A 14050-nucleotide genomic window follows, 5' to 3' on the forward strand; every position below is an offset into this window, starting at 1 on the left:
ATTGGAAAGACAGAGCAGGTCGTGCTGGTGGGGGAGGGGCACTATATGTGAAAGAAAACGTAGAATCAAATGAAATAAGAATCTTAAATGAATCAAACTGTACCATAGAAACTCTTTGGATAGTATTTCCATGCTTGAATAATAATATAGCAGTAGGGATCTATTACCGACCACCTGACCAGGATGGTGAGAGTGACTGTGAAATGCTCAGGGAGATTAGAGAGGGTAGAAAAATTAAAAACTCATTAATACTTGGGGATTTCAACAATCTCCACATTGACTGGCTACATGTCACCTCGGGACGGGATGCAGAGATAAAAGTTTCTTGACGCCTTAAATGGCAGCTTCTTGGAGCAGCTGGTCCTGTAACCCACCAGAGGAGGGGCAATTCTTGATTTAGTCCTAAGTGGAGCATAGAATCTGGTCCAAGAGGTGAATACGGCTGGACTGCTTGGTAATAGTGACCACAATATAATTAAATTTAACATCCCTGTGGTGGGGAAAACACCACAGCAGCCCAACCCTGTAGCATTTAATTTCCAAAAAGGAGGACTACACAAAAATGAGGAGGTTAGTTAAACAGAAATTAAAAGGTCCAGCGCCAAAAGTGAAATCCCTGCAAGCTGCATGGAAACTTTTTAAAGACACCCTAATAAAGGCTCTAACTAAATGTATACCCCAAATTAAAAACCATAGTAAGAGAACAAAACAAGTGCTACCCATGGCTAAACAACAAAATAAAAGAAGCAGAGAGAGGCAAAAAGGCATCCTTTGAACAGTGGAAGTTAAAGGAGCATAAACTCTAGCAAGTGAAGTGTAAAATTGTAATGACGCAGGCCAAAAAAGAATTTGAAGAACAGCTAGCCAAAGACTCAAAAAGTAACAGTAAAAAAGTTGCCAGGAGGAGGAACCAGGAGGATGGAGCATCATGGGTTCTCTAAGAAGAATGCTGTGCTGAGTAGAGTATTGGCTCAAGCAGGGAGACAGAGTCATTCACGGGGCCCTGCAGGGCAGACTGGAAATGTTAAAGTGGGCAGAAGAGAGAAGACTGTTATTCCTCCTTGGAGAGGGAAGATCTTGATGAATGCTTCTGAGTGCCAGGAAATACCAATGGACCTCAAATGCTTATAGCGCATTGCCAGAGAAGCATTGAAAAGTCTTTTCTAAGTATGAGCTGATCAGTTTTGATGAGTGGCTCAAAGGTGTGTGTGACAGGCCAAAGACAGCCAGCAAGTTGCTCTCAGTACAACTAAAGACACAGCCCAAAGTAAGAAATCGCAAGTCCAGTTGTTACCCGGGGTTCTTTCAACCCAAAGCTCTTGGTAACTTTTACTCTGTGCGAGGTGGTGTCAGGAAATAAATCAGGGGAGACACGGCCGGCCGACCGACAGATGGCGGCACAAACAGGACATCTGTCTCAGTGTGAGCTTCCTGTCGTACCCCTGAGGATCCTTTGTAAATTCTGTGGAGCCTGATTCAGGACAAGTATTTTATCTTCTGAATAAACAGACTGGCGAGCCTAAACCCCATACTAATTAATATTATTAGTTATTATCAATATTAATTAATTAATTAACTAATTAAAATAAACAAAAATTAAATTGATAAATTAAATTATTAGTAGTACACCCTAAACCAGGCTACATGCTGCTGACAGATAGTGAACTTCTGGTTCCAGATCAGAGGTGTAGTTGATCGGTCAGTTTGTAACTCTGGTGTTTGTAACTCTACAGTTCTACTATAGAGGCTGTTTAACATTCGCCTTGAGAGCTAATGGATTGGAGGCTATTTCATCACCTCATGTGATATGAGTACCTCATACTGCTTCTTTCCAAATGCAGAAGAAAACTATTTCTTGAATCTTTTCTACCTTTTCTCCATCGTTAACAAGTTTCCTTTCTGTCACAGAGTCACCGGGGCGATGCTCTGAAACTACCCTGTATGAAGTTAACCAGGACTCTGGGGGAGCCTCCTCTCTCTGAGCATACTATCTCCAGGGCAAGAAGCTTACACAGCTTTGACCTTCCTGGGTCTGACCTCAGCACATTCAGCATCCCCTTCCACACCTGGCGCTTCCTGCAGAGAGTCCACCCGGGCGGGGTCCTGGGGGAGCCAGAGGGTCCTGCCCCCCAACCCCGCAGTCAGACGGGACTCTCAGCCAGCCAGTAAAACAGAAGGTTTATTAGGCGACAGGAACACAGCGTAGAACAGAGCTTGCTATCACAGAAATCAGTGACTTTCAGTGAAGTCCATCTTGGGGGGTCCTGGGCCAGATGGCCTGGATTCCCCCTCTTACAGTCCCCCAAGCAGACAGCCCAGCTTCCAACGACCCAACCTCAGAGACCCCCATAGCTCCTCCTCCTCTTTGTCCTGGTTTCTTGGCAAAAGTGTCACCTGGTTGCATCCCCATCCTGGATCTCAGGTTACATACGTTCAAACAGCTGGGCAGCCTCAACTGCCCTGAGGGCCGCAGCAAAATCACACTCCCAGTTCCCACCACCTAAGTATTCACGCAACACATAGGGAAAGTAAGGTACACACAGTATTCGTATAGGATCGTAAGACTCACATGCAACATAATAAGATGAATAAAACCCCACTTTGTCACATCTCTCCCCACTCTGAGACTGAACTGAGCAGGGCCACTTTAGCCAGCGGCCTGGGGAAGTTCCAGACCCCCTCTCCAGGACAACGCATCGGGTATAATGCTGGCACCCCCCTTAACACAGACCACCTTCATGTTATAATCCTGAAGCTGGAGACTCCACCTCAGGAGCTTGGCATGGGCCCCTTTCATCTGGTATAACCACGTCCGGGGTGAGTGCTCGGTGTCCACAGTGAAGCACCACCCAAATAGATCCGGCTTCAGCTTTTTAAGGGCCCGCACCATGGCCTGGCGTTCCTTCTCGATGGCCACTCCTAGAGAAGCAGCTTCCTGCTCACATTCACGATGGGGTGTGTCATGATTATAGGGGAAACGGTAGCAACCTTTTTGTACGCAGTAGTATAAAATCCTTCCTGGGCAGCTGTACTGGATTGCCTTACCTGTAAGGGGTTAAACAGTTCAGATAATCTAGTTGGTGTTAGGGGGCTTATTCCTTCACCCACTCACTTCCCTGGTCCTTCTCGCATGAACAGAGAGCAACAATACCTGAAGTCCAAAGGTGCAAACAATTCGATGTTTATTGGGGTGAACTTCCAGCAAGCATGATTCCAGTTTCCTTCCTTAGTGTCCCCCTTCCCAGCTCTGACACCACAGAGCCTTACACCTGTGTCCCTGTTCCCATTCCTGTCCTTAGGCAAACATGATTCCAACTTCCTTACTCCCATTCCCTGTTCCCATTTCCCCCCCACACTTCCGGATTGACTGCAGACTATATAGTAAAACTTGAGTTCTGTTTAGCTATACCTTAACCAATCATTTTACTGAAATTTAACTAACCAATCCGAACATATTGTAAGGATTATGTAACCAATTATATCCCACCACCTTAATGAGTTTACACCCAACAAAATTAATTATACAGCAGACAGAAACAATCCCAGAACCAGGCAGAGATTATACAGACAAACAATAGCAAAGTGGGAACTATAATGACAAAACTATACAGAAGTGAGGATTTCACATCCCAGCTATCGATAAGTGAGTTCTTGCCAGACAGGATGCTATCAGACTACATCTTTTACATTTTCTAGGCACTTCCCTTTCTCTGGAGGCGATAGGCGTTATCAGGACAGGACTGTATCCTAACAGCCCCATAGCACCTTCTTTCAATGTGACTAGTTTGGAATGTGAGGAGGTGACCGGTCGCTTCCCAGCTTATGGCTGCTTCTGCTGCAAGGCCTTAGCCTAAACACAGGGCCTCAGACTGTCACCCTCAGAGAAGGACCTTACACTGGCAGACAGTGATTTTGATTCTTTCTTTTATACCTCTAGAACTAGCCAACTGATAAGAATGCACTTAGAGTATAGAATATAGGCCTGAATATCTATATCCTAACAGTTGGCACCTGACCAGAAGGACCAATGAGGAAAGAAGACACTTTCAAATCTAGGGGGGAAGGATTTGGGTTTTTTTTTGGTGACTATAGCTGGACTTCTGGTAACGGTGACCATAAAATAATTAAATTTAACATCCTTGTGGTGGGGAAACAGCACAGCAGCCCAACAATGTAGCAATTAATTTCAGAAAGGGGAACTACACAAAAACGAGGAGGGTAGTTAAACAGAAATTAAAAGGTCCAGCTCCAAAAGTAAAATCCCTGCAAGCTTCATAGACACCATAATAGAGGCTCAATTTAAATGTATACCCCAAACTAAAAAACATAGTGAGAGAGCCAAAAACCTGCCACAGTGGCTAAACAACGAAGTAAAAGAAGCAGAGCGAGGCAAAAAGGCATCCTTTAAAAAGTGGACTTTAAATCCTAGTGAAGAAAATAGAAAGGAGCACAAACTTTGGCAAGTGAAGTGTAAAAACACAAGTAGGAAGGCCAAAAAAGAATTGGAAGAACAGCTCAAAAAGTAATAGCAATTTTTTTAAGTACATCGGAAGCAGGAAGCCGGGTAAACAACCCATGGGGCCACTGGACAATTGAGGTGCTAAAGGAGCACTGAAGGGTGATAAGGCCACTGCGGAGAAACTAAATGAATTCTTTGCATCGATCTTTATGGCTGAGGATATGAGGGAGATTCCCAAACCTGAGCCATTCTTTTTAGGTGACAAATCTGCGGAACTGTCCCAGATTGAAGTGTCATTAGAGAAGGTTTGGGAACAAATTGATAAACTAAACAGTAATAAGTCACCAGGACCCGATGGGATTCACCCAAGAGATCTGAAGGAACTCAAATGTGAAATTGCAGAACTACTGACTGTGGTCTGTAACCGATCATTTAAATCAGCTACTGAAGGATAACTAATAAGATACCTATTTTTAAAAAGGGCTCCAGAGGTGATCCCGGCAATTACAGGGCAGTAAGCCTGACTTCAGTATTGGGCAAACTGGTTGGAACTATGGTAAAGAAGAAAATTGTCAGACACAGAGATGAACATAATTTGTTGGAGAAGACTCAACATGGTTTTTGCAAAGGGAAATCATGCCTCACCAATCTACAAGAATTCTCTGAGGGGGTCAACGAGCATGTGGATGAGGGAGATCCAGTGGATATAGTGTACTTAGATTTTCAGGAAGCTTATGACAAGGTCCCTCACCAACGGCTCTTAAGCAAAGTAAGCAGTCACGGGATAAAAGGGAAGGTCATCTCATGGACTGGTAACTGGTTAAAAGATAGGAAACAAAGGATAGGTATAAATGGTCAGTTTTCAGAATGGAGAGAGGTAAATAGTGGTGTCCCCCAGGGGTCTGTACTGGAGCCAGTCCTATTCAATATATTCATAAATGATCTGGAAAAAGGGGAAACAGTGAGGTGGCAAAATTTGCAGATGATACAAAACTACTCAAGATAGTTAAGTCCCAGGCAGACTGCAAAGAGTTACAAAAGGATCTCTCAAAACTGGGTGACTGGACAACAAAATGGCAGATGAAATTTAATGTTGATAAATGCAAATTAACGAATATTGGAAAACATAATCCCAACTATACATATAAAATGATGAGGAGTCTTGTGAGGAGGTACTTTAAAAACTATCAAATTTATTAGAGCATAAGCTTTCTGGTCTTTCAGGTGCCACAAGACTCCTCGTTGTTTTTGCTGAAATGGACTAACATGGCTACCCCTCTGAAACATATTAAATGATGGGATCTGAATTAGCTGTTACCACTCAAGAAAGAGATCTTGGAGACACTGTGGATAGTTCTCTGAAAATATCCACTCAGGGTGCACTGGGAGTCAAAAATCAAACAGAATGTTGGGAATCACCAGGAAAGGGAGAGATAATATGACAGAAAATATCATATTGCCTCTATATAAGTCCAGGGTACGCCCACATCTAGAATACTGTGCACAGATGTGGTTGCCCCATCTCAAAAAGATATTGTAATTGGAAAAGATTCAGAAAAGAACAACAAAAATGATTAAATTTAGTGATGATTTTTCATTGGCTATCTCCCAGTACCAAAAGGAAAGGGGAGGGTCGATGGAAACCAGACCCCTGAGACTGACAGGCCCCGGGGCAATGGGAGGTGGGGCTGGAGCTAGGAGCTGGAGCTCGGGGCTGGGACCGGGAGGCTGGAGTTGGGCCTGGAGCTGGGGCTGGAGGTCGAGCTGGGGCTGTCTGGAGCCGGCTGCAGTGAGCAGCTGGGGAGAGCAAGGGGGACGTGGGCAGAGAGCCCGCACAGGGAGACACCCTCAGACCAAGAGGCCTTGCAGCCCAGACTGGGAGGGGGATCGTAACCCCCACGGGCATACTTCTAACAGCCAGGGCAGGGCTGTGCATTTCAGCTGTCTCTCTCTCACCCAGTAATCACGCATTTCTTAGCGCTGTTACTCCCCCATGTCCCCACCTGGCCCCTTTCTGGTTTGTTACACGGTAACTGTGGCTTGTCTTGATTTGATTTCTAAGCTCCTTTGGGCTGTTTCTTCTTCTGTGTTTGCAAAGGGTCCAGCACAAAGGACCATGAACTGCAGCGGGGCCTCTGGAGGCTACCACAGTTCAGATAATAATAAATTGTAAACACAATAATCCAGACAAATCAGGACCTAGCCCCTCCCCCCCTTTACCTTTAGCTACAGACGAAGGTCAAACCGTGCTTGCGAGCTACTGAGTGTTTGTAACTTGAATACAGGTGGACATGGGGCCCCTGTTGGGCTCGGACAGGAGAATTCGGTCAGTCTCGTTCCAGGGCTTAAACACCCAGATGCTCCGCACCAGAGAAATACCCCTGATTAGCCAGAAGAGCAGGCAGAGAGTGCAGCTGTGGGAAGCCAAGCACCCTCCAGCAGGGCAGTTCTGGAAAGTCTGACTCAGCCTGGAACATTAGATTTCAATCCCACCTGGGAGACACTGGGAGGAAATGAACCAAGAGGGAGAGAACAAATCCAATGCAAACACTAATCCAGTCTCTAGCCTGCCTGTAGGGTCCCCCTTGTTCCAGGCTAGGTGTGTGGGGAGGGCGGGGCCTCTGTCCCCAGGACAGGCCCACGGCTGCCCTCTATTCACAGGAACAATCTGTGGTGTTGCGTTTACTAAATCTGCTCCCCTGAAGCGACCCAGTGACTGTGATGCATTGGCAGGTTTCTGAGTGGGAGCGGAAGTGGAGTCCCGGAGTTCACACCTCACAGGAGTGGGGAGCTCACAAACCCCAGCTAGTTCTGAAAACCTCAGACTCACCTTGGGAAGATGGTGAAGGCTCCCTCTTCCAGACTTTCCTCTGCATCCCACCCAACACACAGGCCCTGTCAGAGCTGGAGTCCATTTCCCTCTTGGCATGACAGAAAGACTGTGATTACGGCAGGGAAGTCCAGACTCCTGGGTTCTGTGTGTCATCCTGGCATTCAGTCTCTGTGTGACATTGGCCAATTCATATTTTACCGTGCCTCAGTTTACCTATCTGTGTAATGGGGATCTGTTCATAGTGACTTTCCTTTGCTAGGTGTTTTGAAGATCCTTCAATGGAGGCGTTCATTTTTCTATTCAGTCATCTTTGTCTAGTTCTGTCTGTCTAGTAAATCCTGGGCATTTACAGGGTATCTGACCCTATGGAGATCTTGACATTATCCCTAGTTTTCTTCCTAATTGACTATAATTTTTAAATATACACAAATGCACAGGGCAGCCAATTCCTCTGTCACTCGGTGCAGAGCCCAAGAGTTCTCATCTCCCTTTGGGTAGGTCCCTTAATTACTGTTTATTCCTAAAGCTGAATAAATAGTACAGAAGCGCAGACAGGCCTGTCTCCAGCCTGTTTACATCCAGATGCTGTTTCTCCAGTAGACACTGAGCAAACTCCACTGGGATTGCACAGAGCTATATTATAAATGCGGCACACCCATGTCAGTTCTTGGCATGGGATGTTGCTGGAGATGCTGGGGTGAGAGAGGTGTGGGACACAACTGCCAGAGGGAGATTCCCAGGGAAGTGGCTTCCATCTCAGGATTCACAGGTACCATCTCTTGCGGAGGAGCTCACCTGCTCAACAAACCCAGTGCAACATGGGCATGATGGGACAGAGAATGGGACTGGGGTCCTTTCTGCTCAGCACAGCCAGTAAACATCCCAGGGCCCTTGCCACAGGGGATGGGTTTGCTCCAGTATTACTGGCTGAAATGTCCTTCTTTTCTGTGCAACCCCTGCCCACTCCAACTGATGGCCTCCAGCCTCAAGGTGGCTGCATTTGAGTGGCACAGGGGATCCTTCAGGATGAAAGGTGTTAGTAGGTGGACAAGACAAGGCCAAATTCTGAGTCTGTCGCCCGTGATTTGCTTAGGTCCCACTGAGGCAAAACTCCCCTTGGAGTGAGAACTGAGCAAAGACCTCAGGAGCCAGCTGTGTGATAATGCACAGAGCCTGTCACGTCCTCCTCTTGCATTTCAGTGCTCTGACTGCTAACGGTGGGGGGGGGGTGGGAGGGAAGGGGGCCGTTACCTGACTTTTATCTGCTGGAAAGTAAGGAGGTGTTAGGGCTGAGGAACAATTCTAAGAATTTTTCAACATGGCCAAGGCATAGAATCATAGAATCATAGAATATCAGGGTTGGAAGGGACCCCAGAAGATCATCTAGTCCAACCCCCTGCTCAAAGCAGGACCAATTCCCAGTTAAATCATCCCAGCCAGGGCTTTGTCAAGCCTGACCTTAAAAACCTCTAAGGAAGGAGATTCTACCACCTCCCTAGGTAACGCATTCCAGTGTTTCACCACCCTCTTAGTGAAAAAGTTTTTCCTAATATCCAATCTAAACCTCCCCCACTGCAACTTGAGACCATTACTCCTCGTTCTGTCATCTGCTACCATTGAGAACAGTCTAGAGCCATCCTCTTTGGAACCCCCTTTCAGGTAGTTGAAAGCAGCTATCAAATCCCCCCTCATTCTTCTCTTCTGCAGGCTAAACAATCCCAGCTCCCTCAGCCTCTCCTCATAAGTCATGTGTTCCAGACCCCTAATCATTTTTGTTGCCCTTCGCTGGACTTTCTCCAATTTATCCACATCCTTCTTGCAGTGTGGGGCCCAAAACTGGACACAGTACTCCAGATGAGGCCTCACCAATGTCGAATAGAGGGGAACGATCACATCCCTCGATCTGCTCGCTATGCCCCTACTTATACATCCCAAAATGCCATTGGCCTTCTTGGCAACAAGGGCACACTCCTGGCTCATATCCAGCTTCTCGTCCACTGTCACCCCTAGGTCCTTTTCCGCAGAACTGCTGCCTAGCCATTCGGTCCCTAGTCTGTAGCTGTGCATTGGGTTCTTCCGTCCTAAGTGCAGGACCCTGCACTTATCCTTATTGAACCTCATCAGATTTCTTTTGGCCCAATCCTCCAATTTGTCTAGGTCCTTCTGTATCCTATCCCTCCCCTCCAGTGTATCTACCACTCCTCCCAGTTTAGTATCATCCGCAAATTTGCTGAGAGTGCAATCCACACCATCCTCCAGATCATTTATGAAGATATTGAACAAAACCGGCCCCAGGACCGACCCCTGGGGCACTCCACTTGACACCGGCTGCCAACTAGACATGGAGCCATTGATCACTACCCGTTGAGCCCGACAATCTAGCCAGCTTTCTACCCACCTTATAGTGCATAGAATCATAGCATCATAGGACTGGAAGGAACCTCGAAATGTCAGTCAGGCAGGAGGGGAGTGCGTAGAAGGCACAGAATCACAGCCGTATAGGACCAGAGGAAGTTGAGAGGTCATCTAGTTCAGTCCCCTGCACTCATGAGAGGACATTATCCAGACTGTCCCTGACAGGTGTTTGTCTAACCTGCTCTTAAAAATCTCCAAGATTTCACAACCTCCCTGGGCAATTTATTCCAGTGCTTAACCACCCGGACAGTTTTTCCTAATGTCCAACCTAAACCTCCCTTGCTGCAATTTAAGCCCATTGCTTCTCATCCTGTCCTCAGAGGTTAAGAAAAACAATTCTTCTCCCTCCTGCTTGTAACAACCTTTTATGTACTTGAAAACTGTGATCATGTCCCCATTCAGACCTCTCTTTTCCAGACTACACAAACCCAGTTTTTTCAATCTTCCCTCATAGGTCATGTTTTTAAACCTTTAATAATTTTTGTTGCTCTTCCCTGGACTTTCTCCAATTTGTCCACATCTTTCCTGAAATGTGGTGCCCAGAACTGGACACAAGATTCCAGTTGTGGCCTAAGCAGCACTGCATCCTATGCCTCTGTTAATGAAACACAAAACTGCATTTGCTTTTTTGCAATACAAAAAAATCCACACCCCAGAGAGATGTCGCTGTATCAACCTTAACCTGGTGTAGACAGCATGAGGTTGACAGAATCCATCGACCTAGCTACCACCTCTCGGGGAGGTGGATTACCTATGCTGATGGGAGAACCCCTGCTGTCAGTGTAAGTAGTGTCTACACTGAAGTGCTACGGCAGCTCTGCAGACATGAGGAGTTGGAGAATCCACCACTTCCCTTTGCAGTTTGTGCCAAAGGTTGACCAGCATCACTACTAAACCTTTGCCCCTTATTTCCAACCGGAATTTGTCTGGCTTCAACTTCCAGCTATTGGGTCTTGCTCTGCCTTTCTCCGCTAGATTACAGAGCCTGTTATTACTCACGGTTTTCTCCTTGTGAAAGTCTCCTCTTGATCATCTTTTTGATAACATCAGTACATAAGAATGGCTCTTTAAGTCTCTCTCTGTCAGGCATTTTGTCCAGTCTCCAATCATTTTGTGGCTCTTTTCCACACCCTTTCCAATTTTTCTACATCCTTTTTAAAATGTGGACCCCAGAACTGGATGCAGTCGGTTTCACCAGTGCCATGTGCAGAAGTAAAATCCTCCCCCTGCTCCAACTTACCACTTCCCTGCTTATGCATCCAAGGATCGAATCAGCCCTTTTGGCCACATCATTTCAGTGGGAGCTCACGATGAGTTGAGTGTCCACAATAACCCCTAAATCCTTTCGTGGGTACCTACGTTCCATGATACAGTGCTCTAGTCTGTAGGTTGGGTCTGCATTTGCCTGTTCAGAGGGGATAACTTTGCATTTGATTATATTAAAACATTTTGTTTGCATGGGCCTAGCTCACCAAATGCTCCAGATCAATCTGAATGCCAGCCCTCACCTCCTCATTGTAACCACTCCGCCAGTCTTTTGGTAGTCCACAAATTTTATCTGCAGTGATTTTCTATTTCCTTCCGCATCATTGATGAAAATACTGAATAGCATCAGACCTAGAACTGATCCCTGCCGAACCCCACTAGAAACACTCCCATTCGCTGACAATGGCCCATTGACAACTGCTTTCAGACATCGATCAGTTAGCCAGTTTTTAGTCCATTTTACCTATGCCCTACTCATATTGAATAGTGTTCTTTTATTATCTGAATGTTTTCCCTACTAAATCAAACGCCTTAGAGAAATCAGAGTCTATTACAACTGCACGGTTCTCAGTGTTTATTTAACAAGACCTCTTTCCATAAATCATATTGTTGACTGGCATTAATTATATTCCTAGACCTTTTTTGAACAAATTCCAGACCAGCTTTTCCAGTGTTTCCTAACCTTGTCATATCATTTTTTTAAACTTTCCCTTTTTTTTTAATATTTTATGTTTAACACAGAACTGTCCTGTATTTGCCTTTTTTTTGTCTTTGTTGCTGCCTGATTGCCTACTTCTACTTCTGAATGAGATGTGTGATTGATCCGTCGATTCATGACTCTGGTGTTTGTAACTACAAGGTTCTACTGTCGAGGCTGTTTAACATCCTCCTTGGCAGCTAATGGACTGTAGACTATTCCATCACCTCATGTGATAGGAGTACCTCAACATGCTTCTTTCCAAATGCTGAAGAAAAATATTTCATCAACACATCTACCTTTTCTACAACATTAACAAGTTTCCTTCCTCCCTCTAGGAACTGGCACAAACCTTTTCTAGGATTTCTTTTGTTCTTAATATACTTAAATTACCTCCTTTTTGTGATCCTTAGGCCTGCCAAGCATGGATTTACCCTGATGTCTTTTATGTCCCTTATCAATGTTCAAAACTTCCAATTTGTATTACTTGATAGCTATATTCCCTTTCCCCATTTGTGATATACTGCTATTTCCTCCCTAATTGCTGCCTTCACTTTGCCACTGAACTGGGCTTTGAGCCAAAATCATCCACATTCTTGACTGTGGAATTGTGGCTTTTTAGCTATCTAATAATGAATAACTCCCAATTTTAATTCCCATTTTCCTGTCTAAAATTTTCCCCCAATCAGTTTTGCTGATAATTTGCCTCTGCTTAGGGGAATTAGCTCGCTTGAATCACTAAGTGTCTATAGATATTACTGGTTAGCAGCTGTTCTCTGTTTCTCCATTTGAATGTAATCAGTTGCATTCTTTTATTTGTTCTCCTCCATCTTATGCTCCCTTCTTTCTCTCTTCTCTAAACTAAACAGTCCCAGATGTGTAGGAATTATTGATGCGTGAAGCACCATAAAAATAGAATTGGCCTTAGTAAGGTCAGTTGTTCATAATTCATTTATCTGAATAATGAAAATGTAATTTTTCAGTTTCTGAAGAGCCACCAATCTGCTTCCCCCATGAGAACAGCCCCCAGTAGTGCATGTAGTCTCTCATATTAACATTCTCTCTCCACCCAGGCATTTGTCCTGCGACCATCACCCTGGACCCTGGGCACACACAGGAAGTCAGGGGAACATACGGTACATGCAGGAGATACCGTTCTGCCTCAGAGTTGAACACCTTCTCCATTATTCCATGTCAGATTCCAACAAAACCGATTTCACCAACCCCTCCACCTTCATCCTGCTGGGTATTCCTGGGCTGGAAGCAGCCCATGCCTGGATCTCCATCCCCTTCTGCACCATTTACGTCATAGCTGTCTTGGGGAACTTCACCATCCTGTTCATCGTGAAGAGGGAGCCGAGCCTCCATGGGCCCATGTTCTATTTCCTCTGCATGCTGGCTGTCACCGACCTGGTTCTGTCCACATCCACCCTGCCTAAAATGCTGAGCATCTTCTGGTTCAATTCCAGGGAGATTGATTTCAGTGCCTGCCTCACCCAGATGTACTTCATTCACTGCTTCTCAGTGGTGGGGTCTGGGATCTTTGTGGCCATGGCTTTGGATCGCTACGTGGCCATCTGCCATCCCCTGAGACATTCCAGCATCCTGACAAACACTGTGGTGGCTAAGATTGGCCTGGCCGTGCTGCTGCGTGGTTGCATACTCATACTGCCCTATCCCTTCATGGCCAGACAGTGGCCATATTGCAGAACCAACATTGTCCCCCACACGTACTGTGAGCACATAGCCGTGGTGAAACTGGCCTGCACTGACATCCATGTCAGTAGTTACTATGGCCTCTCTATGGCATTCTTGTTGACAGGTCTGGATGTGTTTTTTATCACCTTGTCCTATACCCAGATCCTCAGGGCCATCTTCAGCCTCTCCAGAAAGGACGCCCGACTCAAGACTTTTGGGACCTGTGGCTCCCACCTCTGTGTCATCTTAGCCTCTTACATCCCAGCTCTCTTCTCCTTCCTCACGCACCGGTTTGGCCACAATGTGCCCCTGTATTTCCACATTCTCATGGCCAATATGTACCTTCTGGTGCCCCCCATTCTAAACCCCATCATCTATGGGGTGAGGACCAAACAGATCCGGGACAGGGTTCTAAGGCTCTTTACTCATAAAGTAACCTAAAGTTTTCTCCTGGTGCTCTGGCTCTCTTGGTCTTTATTGCTGCCACCACTAAGCGTCTAACAGATATATAACTGGGAAAGAGCCCATTTGGAAACATCTTTCCCCCCCAAAATCCTCCTCAAACCCTACACCCCCTTCCCTGGAGAAGGCTTGATAAAAATCCTCAGCAATTTGCATAGGTGAACACAGACCCAAACCCTTGGATCTTAAGAACAATAAAAAAGCAATCGGTTCTTTTAAA

The 14050-nt window shown here is 45.8% G+C and overlaps 1 protein-coding gene across 2 annotated transcripts; it reads left to right on the forward strand.

The window, feature by feature from the left end:
• Positions 1 to 5073: 5073 nt before the first annotated feature.
• Positions 5074 to 13809, forward strand: LOC144930651 (olfactory receptor 52R1-like). Of its 2 annotated transcripts, XM_078853217.1 has the most exons (2): positions 5074 to 5104; positions 12893 to 13809. In XM_078853217.1, exons 1-2 carry the CDS (start codon positions 5074 to 5076, stop codon positions 13807 to 13809), a joined length of 948 nt encoding a protein of 315 aa, XP_078709343.1. The 2 variants fall into 2 exon arrangements, with proteins under 2 accessions (XP_078709343.1, XP_078709318.1); XM_078853192.1 differs by lacking the exon at positions 5074 to 5104 and having other exon boundaries at positions 12811 to 13809.
• The last annotated feature ends 241 nt before the right edge of the window (positions 13810 to 14050 follow it).

Source organism: Lepidochelys kempii, chromosome 1 (genome assembly GCF_965140285.1).
Source record: "Lepidochelys kempii isolate rLepKem1 chromosome 1, rLepKem1.hap1, whole genome shotgun sequence".
NCBI classification, from domain to species: domain Eukaryota; kingdom Metazoa; phylum Chordata; order Testudines; family Cheloniidae; genus Lepidochelys; species Lepidochelys kempii.

Coding starts and splice junctions, on each gene's coding strand:
- LOC144930651 (XM_078853192.1), top strand. CDS start 12,811: ATGCAGGAGATACCGTTCTGCCTCAGAGTTGAACACCTTCTCCATTAT.